Genomic DNA, 23190 nt, shown 5'->3' on the forward strand with positions numbered 1-23190 from the left:
AGAAGATTCGATGCTTCAGGTGGCTGGCATCAGAAACAAATATTTATGTTTGCTCCTTGTCTTACGCTCCGGGCAGTTTCTGCTTTGACTGAACACTGTATGTTTTGTGGATGTTGCTTGCCCTTCATCCCCATGAAGGGATAGAAGGTTTTTTGTTTTTTTTTTCTTTTCCCCCCTCCTTTTTCTTTTTTCTCTCTTGTCCTAAAAATAATGTTGTAGCTATGCCTCCTCTCACCAGGGGAGAGACAACAAGCAGGGAGCATCCTGAGCCTTCTGGAGTGCACGTGTGGAAGATTTCTGGCTTGCTAGACTGTCCCTAGACTTCAGATGCAGCTGGTCCTGCTGCACGGAGCTCGTACTGATCTTTTCACTCGAGGTGCAGTGTCAATAAGAAAATCATTTTATAAAAAATACCATCTTTTCTTTGATGAGCCATCTTTTCTTGGATTCGGATTCTAATCAGTCATTAAAAAAAAACCCACCTCCCCCCAAATAAGAATACCCACCTCGACCCCCCCCCCCCGACCTGCACACACTTCAGCTCAGGAATAGGGGATCACAGAAAATAGAGCCAACACTCAGCTTTCTGTGGCTGGGTGTTTGTAGTAATAGAAGGGAGGCTGCTCTTCCCAAGACTTGCTGTGCTTGGCTTTCTGCCAGGTAAGGTGAGCACATTCCTGATTGATGTAGTGCAGGTGGTGGGGCTGCAAACGGAACGACAGGCATGGAGAGAAAAGAGGTCTTCTAAGGCCCTTTTAGGGACTGTGTGCTCCCCTCAAGTTTCCTGATCTACTTCCTGTATGTGTACCACTGGGACTCTTCTTGACCTTTGGCTAACATGGCAGACATGTGCATCTTCACAGTGAGCTGGGCACTCAGTAGAGGGGCAGCTGGGATATAAGGCATGACCTCTGCCACACAACAGCTGTCCTCTGGTCACCATGCCGGCTGTGACATGTTCCTATATGTGGTTCATTCTGACTGACAGAAAATGTGATGGTCTGTGGTGGACCTGTTTCACACATTGCAGAGTCTATCCTGGTAGAGAGTTTGAGATGGGGCAGGAGCATTGATAGGTAGGATGTTGACAGGAGGGTATGATGAGGGATAGAGAAAACATTCCTGAAATCTTTGTTTCTGAGCTGTGTTAGTTATCTAACACAGTAGCCACTAGCCCCATATGGCTATATAAATTTAAATAAACAGCAATTAAAAAATGTAGTTCCTAGCTGGGTGCTGGTACCTCACATCTGTAATACCAGCTGCTTAGGAGGCTGAGATCTGTGGATCACAGTATGAAGCCAGCCCAGACAGGAAAGTCCATAAGACTCTCCTCTCCAATTAACCATCAGAAAACCAGAAGTAGAGCTGTGTCTCAAAGTGGTAGAGTGCTAGCCTTGAGTGAAAGAGCTCAGGACAGTGCCCAGGCCCTGAGTTTGAGCCCCATGACAAACCACAGAGAAAAAGAACAAAGGCAGTTCCTCAGTTGCACTAGCCACAGTGCAAGTTTTCCTTATCCACACGTAGCTGCGGACTGTGGATATCAGGGGTGTGGAACATTGCCACGATGAACGAACATTCTGTTACTCAGTGCTGGGCTGAGTGAACTCCGGACTCAGTTCAATTTTTCATAAAGGTTTTGTGTCCTAGATTGAATCTCTAGTCATTTCTAATTGTGTATGGGGGGGGGGAAGGGGGAGGCAAGGGCAAGGGGCTGGACTTTGAGATTCCATTATACCCAATGAGTGATACTGCCTTCTAACTTCTCTTGTATCCTGAGGGGGCTGTTTTCAGATCATTCAAGAGGTTATGGGGAGAGAATGGGGGAAGGGGGTGATACTGTTCCAAAAGAAATAGACTCTTTATCTGACTTACCTAAGTGCAACTGCTCTGTACATCACCTTTACAATAACAATAAAAAAAATAAAAAAAAAACAAAAGAGGTTATGGTCAGCCAGGTGCAGCGGTTCATATCCGTAATCACAGTTACTCCACAGGTAGAGATTTAGAAGGGTTGTGGTTCCAAGGGCAAGCCTGGGAATAGAGTTGACAGAACTTCCTCTCAGCCACCAAGCCAGTTACAGTAGTACAAGTCCACGTGACTGGGAGAAGCCAGCCATAGGTAGGGAAGGCTTGGGCAAAAAATATCAGACATTATCCAAAACCAAGCTACAACAAAAAGCAATGGGGAACATGGCTAACATGAGAAGAGTGGTTTTTTTTTTTTTTTAGCAAGCATAAAGTCCTGAGTTCAAACTTAGTGCTGCCCACATACAGATATGGAGGTCCCTAGGTTTTCCTAGATGTTCTTTGCCTGAGGATGGAAAATATAAAGCCTTCTGCAAACCTTAGAATGTCTAGAGGAAAGATCCAAACGTGTCAGGTGGACTTTGTTTTCCAGCCAGAAGCACCTTGCAACACTTGGAATGTGACTTTGTTCTCCTTGGACCCCAGTGGAGGGTGGCGGAGGGCTGGGTGGTATCTCGGCCGTGGCTGTGAGCTTGGTCTCTGATTTTCTTCCTCTGTCCTTCCCATAGTGGGCGGTGAGATCCCCCTAGACATGCGGCTCGGGGGAGGACAGCTGGTGTCAGAGGAGCTGATGAACCTGGGCGAGAGCTTCATCCAGACCAATGACCCGTCACTGAAGCTCTTCCAGTGCGCCGTCTGCAACAAGTTCACGACGGACAACTTGGACATGCTGGGGCTGCACATGAACGTGGAGCGCAGCCTCTCCGAGGATGAGTGGAAGGCCGTGATGGGGGACTCATACCAGTGCAAGCTCTGCCGCTACAACACCCAGCTCAAGGCCAACTTCCAGCTGCACTGCAAGACGGACAAGCACGTGCAGAAGTACCAGCTGGTAGCCCACATCAAGGAGGGCGGCAAGGCCAACGAGTGGAGGCTCAAGTGCGTGGCCATCGGCAACCCTGTGCACCTCAAGTGCAATGCGTGCGACTACTACACCAACAGCTTGGAGAAGCTGCGGCTGCACACGGTCAACTCCAGGCACGAGGCCAGCCTGAAGTTGTACAAGGTAAGGCCGACTCCCCCGGGGACCACGCTTTCGACACTGCACGGGGTGACTTGGGGGCGGGGCGGCAGCATGCTCTGTCTGGGACCAGCTAGCTGCTCTGTGGCAGGGTCAGAGGCAGCCACTTCCGAAGGAGCAGAGTTGTGAGGATGGCTTTGCTCATCTGGTTCGTGGCTGATGGTGTCTCTTCTGGGCCGCATTTTGGGGGGACAGGTCTAATGATAGCAGCCCCGGTTGTTCTGTTTCCCATGTGACTGTTGGTGTGGTTGACTGTCTCCTTACAAACCACTGGCTTCTGTGACTCTCTTTAGCCTTCCTGTCCCCCCCCTCCTATTTTTTTAATTTCCAGTCATCATTCCTGTGTCTCTTTTTTCTTCCCTGGGTCTTCCCTTAGCCCACCCCTCCCCCACCGCCCAGTGGGTCATCCATGTATGCATGCATTCACTCATTCATCTAGCCAGCCAGGTATACATTGAGCACCTTATACATACCAGTGTTTTGAAGGCATGCCTACATTAGTGCACAAGATAGTCCCCCCCCCAAAAAAAAAAAAACAAAAAACAAAGCCCCTGCCTGCATAGAGCGTCCATATTTTTGGAAGACAAGATGAGTGATAATCACAGTGAATAAGTGATATACTGGCTGGAAGAAGGGGAAATAGGGTTCTTTAATGTTATTTGTGCCTGTGTTTGTGTCTCCTTTCTTCTATTCATCTTTTATCTTTTTTTTTTTCTAGGCTTTTCTCATCTGTCCTTTCTCCCTTAATCTGTCTTTTTTCCTTATCCCTTTTCTACTCCTTCCTACCCCCAACTCTGAAACAGACAGTAACAGAGGGGGAGGGGTTCCGGATACTGTAAATAGTCCTTTCACTTGCCTGGCAGGATTGCTCCAGACGTTTCTATCGATTTTCACTGGACTTAAAGCCTCACCTTTTTCTCTAATCATCCCATAATGGCTTTAGTATGAACAATCAGGTAGGAATCGCCATAAATCTTCCCCCGCCTCATTCCACATACCTTCCATTCCCTCATGCCGCGCTCTTTCCCTTCTCCTCACTTTTATCATCAGTCTCTCCTCTTTCCTTTCGGCCCTTTCCCACAGGTTTGGGCCAGCCAGTGTTGGGCTTTTGCCCAGCTAATATAAGCCCCTGTCTATCCATCACAGATTTAGACTGAGACTCTACTTAAGGAAGGATTCTGATCCTTTGCCCATATCGGTCCCTGCTGGCTTGATGACTGTAATTCATTTTATGGCTGATCGTTCTCAGGGTGGCGGGGGTGTGGGGTGGGTGTGGGGGGTGTACCATGGAGACAAAACCATTTTGGGGAAAGGAGAAGAAAGCAAGGGTGAGGTAGTCGGGATAGAATGTTCTAGAAGGGACTTCTGACTCTAGCCGTGGTGTACTGGGGAAAGTGTGAGACACCAAGTACGTGAGAAACGCACTGGACTGCTTGGTTTTGTGCTGCCGTTGCCCTGTGGGTAAATTGGAGTTCTGAACTGGCCACAGGATGGTGCCAGTGTGGCCAGGACAACTTGATGGTAAAATAACGGGGGGAGGGGGAGATGGGCGGAAAGGGACCCGGCTAATAAATCGCACAGAGAATTGGTTGTGGCCGTTGGGGGTTCTGTGTGGCGGAGGTGGTGCGAAGCTGGCCTCTTCCATCCAAGTGTGTGGGGGGATGAAATTGCCCTTTAGATGATGACATGTGCACGGTGGTGACGAACGCTCCGTGCCCCGTTTCCTGCCTCCAGTACCTCGGGTAAGAATCTGCAGGCACTTGGCTTGGCTTTTGAAAGTCCTAGAAAGGACAATTTGCTGAGAAGACCCCTCCTTTTGGCCCCTAACCCACACAGATAGTTCATACCTGGGGTGTCAAGGGGAAGTGGAGGCAAAAGATAGAGTTTATGTGTTTCTCTGCTTCTAGCTTCTACCAGGGTGCTTATTTATTTCTAGTGATGGCTTTTGCTCAAAACTATGTAGCATGGGTTGAAGGGGCTTAAGTGGTGAGTTGCAAGGTAAAATGTGGGGACCAGCCTCCAAGGGAGAGGTGCCCTAATCATGCTTCTGTCTGCGGTGTCCCTGGGGGTGAGCAGTCCCCGAGTTTCAGTGTAGAATTCCCTGCATCAGGAGCCAAAGGTCATTAGTCTGGTCTCATTAGCTCTTGGGTAATGAATGTTCTTCTGCTTGCTGAGGCTCCTCTGGGGGGCGGGAAGCTCTGTCACCCACTGTGGATGACACAGGCAGGATGATCATTCTGGCCCTGTCCCCGAGCCCTTTTGTTCCTCAGTGTGACTAAGACAAACTTCTCTTGTCTCCAAGGGGGCTTCCTCTCGCTGGGTTCCATCAGTCCATGCATTTGGGGTGGGGTTTGGAGGTGGTTCGAGTCACTTTTTCTCAAGGCCCTGGTGTGGCCTGTAGTAAATGGAGATTGATTGCATGTTATTTTTCCTCTTGCTAATGTAATCCATTAGCCCGGCACATGCATAATCAGTTTAGAGCACAGTTAACTGGATGTAATCGAGTTCTTTACTGTCTGCTAGAGAAACTGCTCCAGATGGAGCTGACCCAGGGAGGCCACTGGATTCCTCACTCACTGCCCGCCTTGCCCAGCTCTGCCCTGCCTCCCACCCCACCCCACCCCACCCCACCCCACGTGTCCCCGTTGCCTGGCAAATTGTTCATGACTGGGCCAGGAAACCCCTGAGGTTGCTTTCTGCTGCACCCACTGAAGCAGCCCTGAATTGTTTGTCTTCCACTGTGCCTCCGGCCAGCCCCCTCTCAGAGAGGCTTTTATTGCCCTCTTCTTCCCTTCACATTAGAGGAGACAGGGCCGAGGTCTCAGGAGACCCAAGTGGTGATGTGGCTTTCTGGCTTGTCATGTGACCTCTCACCAGCACACAGGGTCACTGCCCTTGTTGCTAGTCCAGGCGGAGATTCCCTAATCGGAAAGTCAGACTCTCAGACTGCTCACAAGTCCGAAACTCTCTGAGCCACAGCATGGTGCAACAAGTGGAAAATTCCATACTGGATTTCATGCAGTGTAAACCCAGTGCAGGTGCCTCGAAAAGGATCGCATCAAATTATGTCCAGTGGAGATTCGGCAGGGAATTTCATGTTTAGATCTTGGTTCCATCCCCAGCAGATCCCATTATGGAGCTACAGCTATTCTAGAGTGAGAAAACAGTCAGAAATGCAAACCACTTCTGGGTCCTGATCGTTTTGAAATAAGGGTTGCTCATCCTGTGCATGTGTATGTTGCTGTAAGAACTGAGCTCTCTGAAAGTACAGGGCCTTGTGCTTGTTAGGTAAGTGCGGAACCACTTGAGTCACTTTTCAGATAGGGTGTCATGCTTTTACCCTGGGCTAACCTTGGTCATGATCCTCCTCTTTCTACCTCCAGAGTTGCCTGTGCCACCATGCTTGGCCTTGTGGGATGATTTCGAATCCAGATCATCAGAGGGTTGGGCTAATCTGTAGAAACCTGGTGATGTTCCTTTTGGTCTAGAATTGCCTAGCTTGGATTATTATTTAATCTCATTTAAAAAATGAGATTGATGTTCAGTGTGCGCTTCCTCTCCACCTCCTGGAAGAACATTAGAGAAGGGGAAGGTGCAGAGCCAAGGTCTCGATATGAAGCTCCTTACTTTTCCCTGGACTCTCCGGTGTCCAGAGGGTTCTTGATGGGCTCTTTGTAATTCCCCCACCTCCCATCTTACACAGTGCCCTTTGTGGTCTTATCTCCATGGCCACTCATCCATGTCTTAGCACTTGACATTGCAGGGCCTTTTGGTCACCAAAGGCTCCAGAGATGCTGCATGGAGTGTAGTGACGTGTAGTCATTGGCATGGACATGTGTTGTGGAAAGGGTACCCAGTTCTCATCAGCATGGGCTCCGAGACCTCATGTCCAGGTTTCTGCTTCTGTGTAAACATATCACTCTCCTCTTCCCTCCTTCCATTTCCTGTGTGTGTGTGTGTGCGCGCGCGCGCGTGACACCATGCCTGTGTCTTGCTCTCTTCCCTGGCTCCCCTGACAATGGGACAGATCCAGAGTGGGCGCTCCTGGATTTGTCTTGTGTATCCGCCTATGTGGCATCAATGGGGAGCTTCTGAGATTAATTCCTGGTCTGTTCTTAGGGGAGGAGGAGGAGAAGGAGAAGGAGGACAGGAAGGCAGTTGGAAATCTGTGTACATCTGCCAGTTCCCAGAATCTGCTTTTCACATAGATTTTTTTTCCCCCCTTCACCTGAGTCATTAGAATGGAAATCCGTCAACTTTAGCTGATAGATTAAGACCCCCACCAGAATCCATTACTCAGAACAACTCCCAGCTGAGGGACCTCTGGTTGGGGCTAAGACCCCAGCTTTCCTGGCAATCTTAAATTTGACCAAAGAGGGCTGTCTACCGTGGAGCTCTGTCTGGGCCACATTTAACCAACCTGCTTTGGGCGAGTGAGACAAACAGGAGTGTCTAAGCCACTGGTTTTTAAAGTAGAGGTAGAGAAAGGCAGTGACATTGAAACATTACGTATACACAGCCGGATTCAGCAGATGGCTAGACTTCTGCTCCTGCCCTCCTCTGAATGTTTTGCCGGGCAGGAGGATGTAAGAGACTCTCCTTTGGGATAGTCTCTGTTGGGATCTGGGCATGGTAGCACATAACTGTAATCCCATCGACACGGGCGGGCAGGAGGATTGCTAGTTTTAGGCCACCCCTGGCATAAGATAAGGGTAGTAAGACTCTGAAAACCAAATAATGCAATCCTATAGCTATGTCCTGGTGACTCATGCCTGTACTCCCAGCTACTCCAGAGTTGTTAGGATCGGAAAGATTGGGAATTTGAGGCGAGCTTGAGCAAAAGAAGATAACAAGACCCTCAAACACAAATTAGTTTTGATAAAATGTTATTTTATCTGGGAAGATACACACAGCTGTTGTGCCTGTGTGCTTATTGAAAGGAACCCAGAAGATGGAAATAGGAGGTTGCTTTTTTTTTTTTTTTTTTTGGTCGGCCGTGGGGCTTGAACTCTGGGCCTGGGCGCTGTCCCTCAGCTCTTCAGCTCAAAGCAAGCGCTCTACCACTTGAGCTACAGCGCCACTTCCGGTTTTCTGGTGGTTTATTGGAGATAGGAGTCTCATGGTCTCTCCTGCCCAGGCTGGCTTTGAACCGTGATCCTCAGATCTCAGCCTCCTGAGTAGCTAGGATTACAGGCGTGAGCCACCAGCGCCCGGCTCAGGAGGTTGCTTTTTAAAATTTTTCTTTGTTGCCATTTTTGTTTGCCATTTCTTTTTGTCCTGTTTGTTTGTTTATCTGTCTTTGGGGAGGATTAAGGGGGGCACAAATGGAAGGACAAAGGGTGACAAATGCAGCAGTGGTACTCACTGGACACTACGTTGGAAATGAGCTATACAACTTGTGGGTGGTGACAGGAGGGAAAAACTGGAAGACAGTAAGGAAAAGGGGTGGTATTGTCCAAAGAGAAATGTACTTTGTATCTAATTTATGTAACTATAACCCCTCTGTGTATCACTTATATAGCAATAAATTAAACACCACCACCAACAAAAACAATGTACTGCTAGTTACTTAGGAGGTAGAGATGGGGAGGATCGCAGATGGAGGCTAGTCCAGGAAAAGAATATTTACTAGACCCATCTCAACTAGTATCTGGGTTCTATGGAACATGCCTGTTAGCTACACATATGGTTGAGAAGGGGAAGTTCATGGCTGTAGGCCAGCCCAGGGCAAAAATCTTTGTATGACTCTGACTCAAATAGGAAAAACAAAACCTGGACATGATAATATGTATCTGTTACACCCCCCCCCCCTGCTGTGATGGGAAGGGAAGTATAAACTAGGAGGATCACTGTTCAGGATGGCCTGGGGAACAAGAGACACATCTCATCTCAAAAATCAGTAGAGCAAAAAGGGCTGGAGGTGTGAATGGCTGCAAGGAGAAGGCATTCGCCTAAACAAACACAAAGGCTCTTATTTCAAACCCTAGTCCAAAAACAAAAACAAAACGCGCGTACACCCCCCCCCCCCCCCCCCCGTGTGGCCCTGGGCTCCCTCCCCAGTCCTGTACCAAAAGGAAACTCAGTCTCTTGCCCCCAGCAGAACTAAAGTTTTAGGATGGACAGACAAATCAAAAGGCGTAGCAAACTCAGAAGAGGACTTTGTTTGGGACTTTCCTACCTGGTCTCCTTAAGGGGTACGAGGGACGGGCATCTTAGGAGGACATCTGTGCCCTGAGGACCATTGATGGTGACCCATGGCCTTTGACTTGCCCTGACAGTGAAGGCCATGAATCCTCCTGTCCCTTCTGCCCTGTGTGGTTGCTGTTCGAGGCGCTGATGATGCACGTGTCATCTGGTTTGCATCGAGATTCTGGGGTCAGTTCCCTCAAACCTTGTTTTCTCATTAGGTAGACATTTCTACTACTGAGGTGACTTTGATCCCTCATCCCTCCCCCTACCACCTCCCCCCCCCCCAAAAAAAATGGAGGCATGAGATTGTTATCCTGAGGGTGATTTAGAAGGTAGGAAAAGCCAAATTTTAGCACGTGTTGCCATCTTGCCCTCCTTCTTTGGAGCAGCCAGAGGTCTGGCGTTCATTTCCTTCAGAGCGTGGCTAGGGCTCTTTTCCTGGGCTAGGAGATGCATGTAGGCCCCCACAGCTCCGTGCTGGAGAGCTAGGCCGGGTCCTCCAGCCACCAGTCATCCTATGAAGATTGAAAGACCAGTCTTGTTTGGGGCCAGATTCCTGTCAGAATTAGGTTAGAGTCATCAGTGCTGTAGGAACATGTGACCAACACATCTCCAGTGGATGCACAGTGGGGAAGGTTATCCCGCTGGGAAGGTTCCTTGCCTTCCAGAAGCTTCCTACTTTGCTGTTCTAGCATCTGAATCCCCTCGTAGGTATTGGAGTAGATGCTTGGTATCTGAAGGTGGCTGGTTCCAAGGAGACTAACCTTGAGGAAACACTGCACAGGCATCGTACCCAGAGTTCAGGACTGTACTTCTCATGATGTGGGATTCATTTTTCCCAGCATGCCACCCAGCTTCTACTGTCCGCATGCGGCCTTGGAGCAAATCTCTCACCCTCACCCGATTACTTCAACTAAGCACACTACCCTTCACCTGGCTTTGCGGGTATCATTTGCTCTTTGAAAGGCATGTTTTCACAAAATTCCGGACAAGGGAACAAAACACAAATGACAGCAAGGGACTGACAGAGAGGGCTCATCCATATCAACTGAGGTGCATAATGCATGTAGGCACTGAACATGTTTGTTTTGGCAATTTCTTTTGATGTTTTAAAATTTATTTATTTTTGTAAACTATACTTGGTCAGAACCATGTGTGCCAAGCCTGGGGATAAGATGTGCCTGACTGTATTTCACAATGCTCAGCTGATGGCTTTAGACTCACGCTTTGTGTAGATCATTCAGTGCACACGCCTTTGTGTTAAGACACTAGCGGGGTGCTTGTATCCAATGCCTATAAGAATAATGTTAGCTACTTGGGAGGCTAAAATTGGGAGGATTGCAGTTTGAGGTCAGCCTGGATAGAAAAGCTCATGATACTCTTTCGAGGAGCCTCCTAGATGTGGTGGCTGTTTTCCTAACTACTTCAGAAGACCTAAAATAGGCAGAAAGAGGCCCATGTGCACTCTTGGGTTAGAAACTGGACCCTATCTCAGAAATAATCAACATAAACGCCACATGGCTCAGCAGTAGAACACCCGCCTAAGCAAACCTCAAGGCCCTGAGTTCAATTCCCAGTATCACTGCCCTCTCTCTGACCCACCTGGCCTCAAAAAGCAGGCGACATTCATGTTATCTTATAGCTTTTGTGCTTTAGCTATCACACAATGGAATTGAAATTGTATTAGCCATGTCTTGTATTTAAAAGTGCCATTTATTATGCCACTTGTTGAAAAACCAGTTTTACAACCACGAACCTTCACACTTTTCTTTTATTCTAAATGTTTACTTTCTCTTTGCCTGCCTGCAGTCCTTTGTGTGGGCAGTAAGGAACACATCAGACCCAGGTCGAATACTACCATGTTCTTTTTTAGCCCGTTACTATTCCATGTTTTTCTTAAGTATAAGCCAGTACTGAAATGTAGATTGTTTTTGTGTGTGTGTTCAATAGTAAAAGCAATATGAGTGTAGTATGTTCATCATCAAAAATTTGAAAAATTCAGGTGGGAAAGAGACAATCAGCCTAGTTATACTACACAGGGACATGTGCCCTCCCCCTTTATCTTGCTACTTTTTTTTTTTTTTTTTTGGGTCCGGTAGTGGGGCTTGAACTCTGGGCCTGGGCGCTGTCCCTCAGCTCTTCAGCTCAAGGCTAGCGCTCTACCACTCGAGCCACAGAACCACTTCCGGCTTTTTTCTTTTTGCTTATGTGGTGCTGAGGAATCGAACCCAGGGCCTCAGGCATGCAAGGCAAGCACTCTACCACTGAGCCACCTTCCCAGCCCTACTTTTTTTTTTTTTTTTTTAAGATAAAGTCTTACTATGTACCTAAGGCTGGTGTTGAAATTGGTCATCTTCCTGCTTATACTTCCTGAGTGCTTGGATTACAGACCTGTGCTGCCATGATTGACTTTTATTTCCTTTATTTCATCTTTTTTTCTTTTCTCTTTTGCATATGACATAGGCATTGTACAAAATTGGAATGGTAGTGTCTCTATATAGTATTATACCTACCCCCTTCTTTAAAATACCTTTAAGTACTTTTTCCATAAATTTTGTTGTCGTTCTGGTTCTGGGGCTTGAACTCAGGTCCTCTTGACCAGATTTCATCATTGGTGCTCTACCACCTAAGCCACATCCCCAGTCCAGCATTTTTGCTGATTAATTTGGAGCTAGTTAATTGGAGTCTCACAGACTTTTCTGCCATGACTGGCTTTGAACTTGTCTTCCAGGTCTCGGCCTTCTTGAGTAGCTAGGATTATAGTTGTGAGCCACTGGTGCCAGGTGTACTTTTCCAGTAATTTTTAAGGTGTGAAAATCCTTTTTCTGCCCTCCAGTTTGACTCTTCAGAAGTGTAGGACCGTTCTGTCTAGCTGCTGTCTTACTGAACTCTTTCAGTGCTTTCACAGATAGAAATGTGTGTGCATTTGTGTATCACATGTAAACGTTGTTCACTTTAAAACTCTAACTGTATCTAGATCTTTTCTTTATTCATGTGACTTTACCATGGAAATAATTTCAGGTCCATAGATAAAGATCTAGGTTCTTTTTATATGTGGGGGGGGAAGTGGGGGTGGGGTGGGGGGAGTTTGGGGGAGGACTAGCCTTAAACAAACAAGGTCTTCCTGCCTCACCTTCTCCAAGGGTTGGGATTATAGGTATCTGCCACCCTATCCAACTTAGGTTCTTTATTGGTTGTTTTAGTTTTGGTGCTGATCCCAGAGCTTGAACGCAGGACCTGAGTGGTGCTGTCCTTGCTTCTTTGCTCAAGGCTAGCACTCTTATCACTTGAGCCATAGCTCCACTTCAGACTTTTTGGTTGTTAATTGGAGAATATCATGGACTTTGCCACAGCTAGCTTCAAATCACAGTCCTCAAATCTCAGCCTCTTGAGTAGCTAGGATTATGGACGTGAACTACCAATGCCCGGCCAGTTTACATTCTTTTTATAGGATCTGTCCCTATACCCAGCTTAGGTTTCTTTTTAATGGCTATGTAATGTTCCTAACCAGCCCCTCTCTTATTTGTGCACATTCAGGCATTTGCATTGATCTGATACTCCTGGCAATTAGGTAAAGAAAATTAGTAACTATTAGTAACTATTCTATGAAAAGAAACTATTCTTTCCAGTGGTTCTTCACAAAGAAAGTGACCATATTACCCTCTTCCAAAGAGGTGACAGCCAACCACACACAGTGACCCCCACACCACATTGTTCTTTTCTTGTTTTCAACTTTCAACTTGGAAACATTACTACATGAGAGTGTTTAGTTGTAAGACTGGCTATGCATTTAACATGTGTTTGTTGGTTTCTTCACTAGCTTTCCTGCTTTTGTAGCCTTTGCCTTTTTGCTTTCCTGGCTTGTTCCTTTTTTCTGATGGGAAGAGGGAAAACAAATCCCCAAAGCTCTAGACATTACGTTTTATTTTTATCAGTACTAGGTTTCAACTGTGGGTTTGCTGACCCGCTGAGCCACTCCTCCAGCCCTGTTTTTTGCTGCTTTTTTGTCAGTTGTGGGGCTTGAACTCAGGGCTGGGCCCTGTCCCTGTGCTCTTCTGCTTAAGGTTTGGGCTCTACCACTTTGAACCACAACTCTACTTCTGTTTTTTTTTTTTTTTTTTTTTTTTTTTTGATCAGTTGTGGGGCTTGAATTTTGGGCCTGGGCAGTGTCCCTCCACTCTTTAGCGCAAGGCTAGTGCTCTACCACTTGAGCCACAGCGCTACTTCCGATTTTCTGGTGGTTAATTGGAGATAAGAGTTTCATGGACTTTCCTGCCCAGGCTGGCTTTGAACTGTGATTGTCAGATCTCAGCCTCTTGAGTAGCTGGGATTACAAGCGTGCATCATTGGCACCCAACTCTGCTGCTTATTTTTAAGAAGGTCTTGTTTCCTGGCTAGGTGTGTACCTCAGCTTCTGTCTACCTACTAACTACCTACCTTCTATCTATCCATGGTTGCTGGAATCACAATTGTGTGCCACTGAGTCCAGCTTTGTTCCATGCAAATGGACTTTTCTGCCCGGAACCGTGTTCTTCCCAGTCAGAGTCGGCTACACAGCTTCAGAAGACAAGCACTTCACTATGCCTGGCTGTGAGCTGAGAAAGGGTCTTGCTCAGACTTTATGGTCAAGGCTGGCCTCAAAACCAAGATGATCCTCTCCTCAGCTTCCTGAGTAGCTCGGGTTGCAGGTGTGAGCTCCCAGCCCCCAGCTTCGCAAGTTCTCATTTCTGAAGTGCATATTCAATTGCATGTGGCTATCATGAATGTGTCTCCACATTTCTGCACTCAACTGTTTTCCTGTATTGTTACAAGTCTCCTTGTGGATTCCAAAGCTGTGTCTCAGTGCCTGTTGTGAGCTGAATAGCCAGGGAGTCTAGTTTCAGGAACTCTATTAATTACCACTTTGTCACAATGCTTGAAAGCCCTCCAGATCCACAAGCTCAAATGCCCTAGATGTTCTTGTAAGAAAAGAGTCTTAGACTTCCAGCCCAGCTCCCCCCAGGATTGTTTGTGCCAGTGCCATCTGCCTCCTGAAGGGTGGGTGGTCTGTAATTCTCCCCCAGGAGAACTTTGCTAGGAGCTCCCTGGCTCTGTGTTCTAGAATAACGGCCTGCCCTGTCGTTGCGCTGGGAACAGCCAGGTTGGCAGGAAAAGCCCACGTGGCAGGTGTCTGAGACCTGGGTATGAGCTCAATTTTGAACCCTTTCAACTTGGACTCAAAAGGGCACATTTGAATATGTAGAGTTCCAACAGGTGTTTCTGGTTTTTTTTGTTTTGAAAGGGAAATTGTAAGGGAACAATCAGGCATTGTCAGAAACATTGTCAGGAAAAGGCAAGAGGGTTTTGTTTTTTTAAATTACATAATTCACCTCCACCATATTCTTTATTCTGTTTTAAACGTAACTCAAAACTATAAATACTATTTAAGTGTACGCTGGGAAAGGCTGTTCCTTTTGAAAGCCATTTGGTAGTATTTTATACTTGAATAAAATTAGATTTCTGGGGTTTTTGGAGAGGAGAGGGGCAGTAACCAGTATGTCAGGTGAAGATTTGAATTTTTAAGGACAGAAGTTCTGTCCTAGAGATGGGTAATGATTACGTATGAGTTCAAGGCAAGCCTATACTTGCCTATCTCAAAAAAAAAATAGTGGAAGTTATTCAAACCAACTATGCAAGGGCAGTGACCTTTGAATGAAGCCGCCTCCAGGTAAGTCTGTCATACATAGCAAACAAAAATGTGTAGAGCGCAGGTCAATAGAAATTTCAGAAAACCAGCAGGTAGTATAAGTCTATCCCAGTAAGATAGACTTACACATGTTCACATTTAACTCAGCGTTCTGTATTTCACTTGGCAAATCTACCTCTGGATAACAAAGAAATTCCCTGGTAGCTTCCTGACTTGCCCGCAAGCTCTGCAGGAGCCTGAAGAAAGACACTGGGAACCATTAAGAGGTCCCCAACAAAAGAAGACCATTATAAATACCTCTCAACATCGGTTTCCCATTATTATTATTATTATTATTATTATTATTATTATTATTATTATTATTATTAATGGAAAAACTGTCACTGATTTTTCACATTTTTCTATATTAAATAAAATGCTTCCCTATACTGAAATCTGAAATTTTTCTTTTAGGTAATTGTTTCCCCGCCATGATTTCCTCCTTTTGAAATGTGTTTGTCATACATGTCAAGGTCAGGAGGCCCGGTTTGGTCTGTCGACTGCTGAAACTTCCATTACTTAGCCTGGTCTCCTTGTCTGTCTGTACTGGGCATACAGTCATGCCTGTAGTCCCGTAATTGGTATTGGGCTGGGTCTTGCTGCTCGTGGAGGGCCCCAGGGCCCAGGTGGTTAGGAGGCAGGGCAGAGCCATTTCGAGCTGAGATTGCTCATCAGGAGTGATTGGGGTGGCTCCTCCAGGGCTCACGTCTCCGCTGGAGGAAGGCAAACTCGTTAGAAGGGTAGAAATGTTTATCTACTCATGGTGTTTGAATTGTAACTGTTAATGAGCAGGGCAGGTTCCCAGACTCAGGCCAGGGCCTCCAAAGCATATTTGGTTTCATAGGTCAACAGTTGTACCAACATTTTCCTTGCCGGGGCTGCCTGAGCATCGGAATTATGGAAGGAGCTGCTCATCACAGGAGGGCAATTTTTAAAATGGATTTTTCTTTCTTTCTTTCTTTTTGGAGATAAGTCTGGCTGTGTAGCCCATGCTGGTTTCCACTTGAGATCCCCTTGTCTCAGCTTCTCAGTGCTGGGATTATAACAGTGTGCCACTAGGCCAGGTTTATCCCTTTTATACATGTCCGTTTTCTCTCCTTTCTCTGGCAGTTGGCTTCTCCTTGGGGGCCCGTGTGGCCTTTGTAAAACATCTCTGTGCCGATCTTTGTGCTCGCCTCTGGGACACAGATTACTCCAGGTAGCTTGGTCTTTCTGCCCCTCAGAGTGAGGAACGGTGGGGCACAGGGACGCCTCGTGGTCTATGATGGGAGGCGCCCCAACCTGCCCTCCTCCTGCTTCCTGAGACCCCGAGCCCATGAGACCCATGGGGAAGACCCCAGGCGTCTTTGGACCGGCTCCCCAGTGGAGCTATCAGGAGACAAACAAAAGGGAAGGGGGTTTTCTTCGCAGATCTGTGACACTCCTGGAGTGCTGGCTTTTTGCCAAGCCCTGGAGGAGGATTAGTACAATCTGGCCCCATGAATCAGTAGCCTAGTGCTGAAAAACTTGCTCTGTGTAGGGAGCTCTTCATGAATGATTCTCGGGTTCTCCTGGCTGGGGGGTGTGGTACACGCATGTGGGTTTAACTCAGTTTACCTTGTCATGGACTCTAGGTAGTTGTATCTTTGGGGACCAGAATGGTAGTACCAGGGCTGGGTGTTTGCCCCCTCTTGAGTAGCTCTGCTGAGAATCTGTGTCACCTTCTGGTCCTGCGATGGTCCTAAGCATGCCATACGGCATGCTTTGTGTGTATGGTGAGGGGTATGGGATCCCCACAAAGACTCATCACCAGCTGAGATTCCCTCCTTCCAGGGTGGCCTTTGGTGTCATCTTTCCTGTCCCTGCCACCACCATCTCCCTCCCCTACGTTCTAAGATGCTGAATGATTGTTGAGCGTGGGGAGCTCAGGTAGTGTTCCTTGGCTCTTCTAGTCAGCCAGGCCAAGTGGCATTGGTCCCACATTGCGATTTCCTCTCTGTCCTAGACGTGACTCAGTGAGTGTGACCCCCAAACCAGCTGTGGTTGAGGAAGCAAGATTTGGCTACATGGGGTGTGTGTGTGTGTGTGTGTGTGTGTGTGTGTGTGTGTGTGTGTGTGTGTGTGTGTGTGTGTGTGTGTGTGTGTGTGTGTGTGTGTGTGTGTGTGTGTGTGTGTGTGTGTGTGTGTGTGTAACACACACTCACACTTTACTGGGGCTTAGATTCAGCTCTGATTAGCTTCATCATTATTATATTGTTGCCCAGACTTGGTTCTCATTAGTGTAGGAAAACTTCTTCAGGGAGCAGAGTCCTGACCTCTGGCCAGTCTCATTGTGTCCTTCTTGGAATCCAGACCTTGTGTCTCTCTTCCCTCCATTCTCTTGCTGTATAATTCGAGGCTCTGAGCTGTTGTTCTGAGCTGTTGAGTACTGCCTGTTGATGACATTTGATATTCCAGCTCCTCCATGACTCTCTTCCCCAGAATTGGACACTTTTACCCCCCTATGCCTTTATTCCCTTGGAGCCTGGCATTTGGAATGAAGTCTCACCTGGGAAAGTTTCAGCCACAGCAACAAAGCCCAAGTCCGCCGAGCAGAGACTAATTACACAGCTAATTAAACCAACAGATGCCATGTTAAGTGGTTATTTCTCTGTGATTTGGTGGCATGTGTCCTCTGATGCTGACGGGCGTTGAGCCCTGTTGAAAGTGTCTTTTTGTTCAGACTTTAGTGAGCGCCTGTTGCCACAAAGCGCTCTCCTGTGCTGTGCCATAGCCAGCTAACTCTGCCCTGAATACAGGTCACACCTCTCAGTGCCAGCCTGGGGTCTTCCTCACATGGCAGCTTGCTTCACCCTCAGGCTGTAAGCTTGTAAGCTTCTTTATCACGGGATGCCCTCAGCCCAGCAATGAATGTGTGGGATCTCTGAAGAATGCAGCACACACAGGCACCCATGGGTGCTTCTGATTTTTCCATGTTTCCTTGCCCATACCGGAAGCAGGTTGGCAAGCAAAGTAGCTGAAGGTGCTCTGGCACCCTCATTTCCTTCTTCAGTGGTGGGAACGAACAGAACAACATGCAGTGTTGCCTTCGGCCCGTGGCCGGCAGAAGCTGGGGTATCGGCAGGGGTGGACCTCAGATGGGCTATACAGTCAGTTGGTGCTGGGGAAGGGCGGGGTGGGGGGGCAAGCAGGTAGTCAAAGCCACATCGACCCTTAGAAGTAGACCTATGGTGTCCCTCCCAGTCACTGGATCTAAAAGTGACACGTTTTACCACCGAGGTGACAGATCCTCCCCTGGCTTCTGCATTGACACATACATCATCTGTGCTGTTATCCCAGGTGACCTTCGTCAGGCTCGACCTCATCTCTCCACTGGCCTCTTCTGTTACCCGATGGTAAGCATTAGGTTTGGTTCAGGTCCTCCTCTGCCAGCGGCTCTCCTCTGAGCGTCTCATTCAGCACAGTGGTTGACTGCTCCCTCCCGCCGGGTGGCACCAAGCCTTTGTCTCTAGTCCCAATCTCTTGCTGCCTCCTCCCCTGGACACGTGCGCTCGCACGTCTGATAATCAACTCAGGATGGCCTAGAGAGAGTGTGCTCAGTGACCATGATCCCCAAATGCCTTTCCCTTCTGGGTTCCCCCACTACAGGCTTGCCAGCTCCAATCTAACCATTTTGCTGGAGTTACCTGAGCGTCTCTTTCCTTCACAGCCCGAGTCACTCCATGGACCTGTTCTGTTGTCTACACTGGAATGTATTTCTATCGCCTTCCTGGTCCAGCCCTGTCACCCCTCACTGCTGTAACACCCTCCCTGCTTTTACTTTCATTCCTTATATTCACTCTCTATAAGTGATTTTTATGAAGGTGAAATTGGGTCTCCCCCCACCCCCACACACATAAAAATATACACACCCCAGCGTGGCTTTCTGTCCTACCTACAAACTGGCCACACTAAGTAACCTGAACTCTTCCCTTCATGCTCACCTTGTTTTACCAAACTTCCTTTGCCTTCCATATTCCCTTTCTTTAATATTGATTCAGTTTGAGAACTCAGACCTGCCCCAGGGCTGTAGCACCTGCTACAGAATGCACTTTCCTGACTTGACGTTCAACCCAAATATCTAGTCCTCCAAGATGACCACTTGCTCTCACGTAGCTGTGCTGACATGCACGGACAGTGCTTAGTTTTGCTCATTTGTTGCTCTCCAAGGATGGTACAGACAGTGGTTGCGCAGTTAACAGCTGTATTCCCAGTGCCTAAGCGCACTGTTGAGCACCAGCCCAGTAGATTGTTTCTGAATGGTGAGTGTGCCCCTGGTTTCACCCCTTCCAAGGAACCCCATATGGTAGCCTTGTCTGAACACCCGTCCAAAGGCACATGGTGGAATATGTTCACCGGACATTCCCCATGGACTCCAGTTCTCTTGAGTTGCTACAGCCATCTCTTTATCATTAGTTTTCCTTTTCAGGCCATCATTGTGACTTAAAATGTTTATAATGCGCTGTCATGGTGAAATAGCAAGATAGCAAGACCTAATGGTGAGGTATCCTCTCCGCCTAACACCACAAAGTGGAAGCTTCATGTTTGATATGAGTTCCTCCCCGCGCACGACTGTGCTCCCTCCCTCCCCCCCCCCCCCCCCGAGCCTTCTCCTCCTGGACTCTGTGGCAGAGGGACATGTATAGATGGTTGTCCTGTGTCTGAAGACAGGAAGCTGACGAGCTAGCCTGTTTTTGCCAACAAGGGTCTCCTCTCACTGAAGACGGAGGCATGACCAATTAAGAGTCTTGCAAGTACTGCAGGAGGCGCTGAGGAAGGCTGGCAGTCTCTTGGATACTCACCCGAGGCCAGTTTCCAACCTAAATTCTCACTTGTGTCTAATTTTGTTCACATAAGGGAAAGGTGGGTGTGTTGAAGCTTGCCAGGAACTTCTGCTGTATTTTTGCTACTTCATAAATAGATGCCAGTAGGAATGTCTCGGCCACTCAGGGTGATTTGGGTTGCTCCTAGATGCCAAGTCCTTGGGGACAGGATGCAGGGCAGGAAGTGTCCATGTAGCCCACACCTCTCCTGGGAAACCTAGGCAGCAACTGAGAACTTTAAAGGGGCAGAAATTACCTGGTGTCAGACTCTCTGGGACTTAGGTGACTTAATCCTTCTCCATTCGTCTTTCAGTAAAGTAGGCTAATAGAACTACCTGCTCTGTAGATGATTGGGCACCTTAAATGGGATACCATGGGATGTGCCCACCATGACGAAGTGTGTAGACACACGCAGTGTGCAGCCTTGAAGAACTCCACTCTCTTGCATTTGGTTTTCCATTTATGCATTATTATGCATTATGCATGTGGGTCACGGGGCTTGAACTCAGGGCCTAGGTGCTGGCCCTGAACTCTTTGGTTCAAGGCTAGCACTCTACCACTTTGGGCCGCAGTACCACCACCGGTTTTTAGGTGGTTAATTGGAGGTAAGAGTCTCATGGACTTTCCTGCCTGGGCTGGCTTCGATCCATGGTCCTCAGATCTCAGCCTCCTGAGTAGCTAGGATTACAGATGTGAGCCATCAGTGCACAGTGACTGGTGTGGTATTTTATAAGTTGGTTTTCATTAGCTTTGAACTTGGTGCACTGTTGGTTTGGAGGAAAGAAAGGCCAGTGGCTTTTGTTCTGTGTTTTTGGTGTGGATCAGAGAAGGCGTTTTCCTCCATAAAAATGTGACCAGTATTTAGTGAGATGACGATGAATGAAGTCATTTAACCTTCGCCAGCCTGTGGAAGGTTTGATTGTGGCGCTTTTGAAGAAGTGATCCTCTCCTGAGTGGCAGAGCAGTGGGCCCTAGTGAAGCAAGTGACCGAGTGTAGAGAGCCCTCCAGGCTCAGCTTTAGGTGCGTTACTGCTGTTCAGCTCCTCCTCTGAGAAGCGCCTGCCACACCTGTTGGGACAGGTAAGTTACTGCCATCATTTTATAGCGTGGTCCTGTGTGCTGTGGGATGTCAGTATTAGATTATAACAGTTGAGTTTTAAATAGGGTTTCCTGGCAAGTGTCAACGTAGCCATTGCTCCTTTAGATAACCGAAATTAGCTGCAAGCGAGAATTTGGGTACAGAGGTTGATACGGAGTGTACCACACATGCACACAGGAGTGACCGCAGTCCTTGCCCCCGTCCCCAGTCCTCTCCTCCCCCAGCTCATTACAAAGATGTATTTCTAAATTCAGTGACGGCATGTTCATTTCAGAAAGCAAAACAAGACAATGAAAAACAAAACAAAAAACCCATCACAGTTCTAATCCAGACATGCACAATGGACAAGGCCAAGACTGGGGGGGAAAAAAAGAGAAAGACTGCAGTTCAAGTAGAAGATGTTTGCCACTGGTGTCTTCTTCAGGGTCGGTCTCTGTGTCAGTGTGCGCTTCGTGGCCTTGGCGGTGCCGCTGGCTATGGTGCAGAGCGGGCAGCCCTTGGGCACAGGGAAATGTTGGCTGGCACTGCAGAGCTGCTGTCCCCACCTTGTGTAAGTGGAAGCCACAGGGTCACGGATGACTTAACGTTGCCTAAGGAGCCCTCCTTCAGTGTTTACAGTTGGGTCCCAGCCTGTGGCTCTGCCATCTCCAGTCTCCCCAGGGAGCACCTGCAGTCCAGTATGCAAAACTGTTTCCATGGCAACCTTGCCGTGTGACATTAATTTAAATTAATATATATATGTATATATATATTTTTTCCCCTGCAGCTGAACTTAAGGGAAAAAAAAATCTGTGTATCCCTCCTCTCCCCTATTTGTACCTTGGAAGTTAGTCTCGTCAAGTTGTGGATGTATTCTCCTTTATCCCCACCTCTTTTCAGACATGATATGTTTTGGATTTTTATTATTTTAATGAAATTAATGGCTATTCCCGGGATCTCTACTGATGGCTTTGTGTCAACAAGTCAACGAGGGAGTTGATGCCCCCCCCCCAACTTCTTGATTCACAAGAAGCTAAACTTGATGTGAAATGATGATCTTTAATACCTGAAATGTCCATGCAAAGTCTGCACAACAGAAAAGTCTCACCATGTTGCCTACCTGATGATGAGATGGTTATGACAGGTTTGGAAAGTGTTCTTGAGGAATTCAGCAGCTCTTTGTCATTCGCATAGTGTCTTAAAGGCGTTCTAGGAGGACTAAGCTCTGGCCACATAAGTTCAATACTGTTTCAGAAAGCACACACCCACCAGTTATGTTTGGAAATACCTATGATATGAAATGCAAATCAGTGCCGATAACATGTTCAGGTTGCAAATTTGAACACAAATGAAGAAATGCAAAAAAGAGTTTTGCATAACAACACCCATTTATTACTATCAAATATGATATTGTAATGCCCAGGATGTGGGATATGGCTCAATGATTGTTCCTTGCATTCAGTTTTACATTTTATAGCTTTTGTGGGCAAGTTCCTTTGCTTATTCACATGTGGGTGATGATTCTGTCATTTATTCTCAGTGCTACCTTAATCAGAATTTTTTGGAAAGGTACGACCCATTTCCTTTTCTCTTTTTTCCCCTTTCTTTGCTTTTGATAGGTTGTTCACTTCTGGCAATAGCTGAAGAAGTCAAGTATTCATTTTGTGTTTTTAGCTGTGTAGCATTGGATTATGGTGGATCCTTGCTATCTGCTGGGATAGGATTTGAAGGAGCCCATTTCAGAGGAAAGTCCGGGAATGCTCAGAATCCATATTTTTAAAACACAACTGACAGTCACATGGGACTTGACCAAGAGTTTCTCCACATCTGCTCAACTAAATGTGTGTGTCAGATTTTTTTGTTTTGTTTTTGACCATACTTGGCGAAAACCACATGGAATAAAACTACAAATAAGACAAGTTTACTGTACCATTGTTTTTCTTTTCCTTAGTCCTTTGGGCTATACGGTGCTAGGGATTGTATCTCTTGACCATGTGCATGCTAGGTAGTCGCTCTGTCCTGAGCTACATCCTCAGCTCTCCTTAGTCCTTTAACTTCTGAGGACTTCCTGCCACTGTGTGTGTAGCTTGTGTCCTGGTCACTGTGGGTCTTAGGACTTTGATCCTCAGGGTGCATTGTGCTCACCAATCCTGTGTGGGAGAGTGATCCCACTGAAACCACAGTTTTTACTTCCACAATTTTTTTAAAAAGTCTACTTAAATGTTTTTCCTTTCTCCTTCCAGTTCTAGATAGTTGGGCCACACTTTCTGTGTACAGAAGAATTTCATTTTAGCGTTGTTTATTAGCA

At 47.2% G+C, this 23190-nt stretch overlaps 1 protein-coding gene across 1 annotated transcript in view; it reads left to right on the top strand.

Annotated features, from left to right (window-relative positions):
- The window catches only part of Zfhx3 (zinc finger homeobox 3), a 228515-nt gene that overhangs the window by 81724 nt on the left and 123601 nt on the right, over nucleotides 1-23190 (top strand). Inside the window, 1 exon segment of the mRNA XM_070026185.1 lies at nucleotides 2538-3034. Coding sequence (XP_069882286.1) covers nucleotides 2538-3034 — 497 coding nt within the window.

The sequence above is a fragment of the Dipodomys merriami genome, unplaced genomic scaffold (assembly GCF_024711535.1).
Source record: "Dipodomys merriami isolate MVZ:Mamm:240054 unplaced genomic scaffold, mDipMer1.0.p SCAF_176, whole genome shotgun sequence".
Classification (NCBI taxonomy): domain Eukaryota; kingdom Metazoa; phylum Chordata; class Mammalia; order Rodentia; family Heteromyidae; genus Dipodomys; species Dipodomys merriami.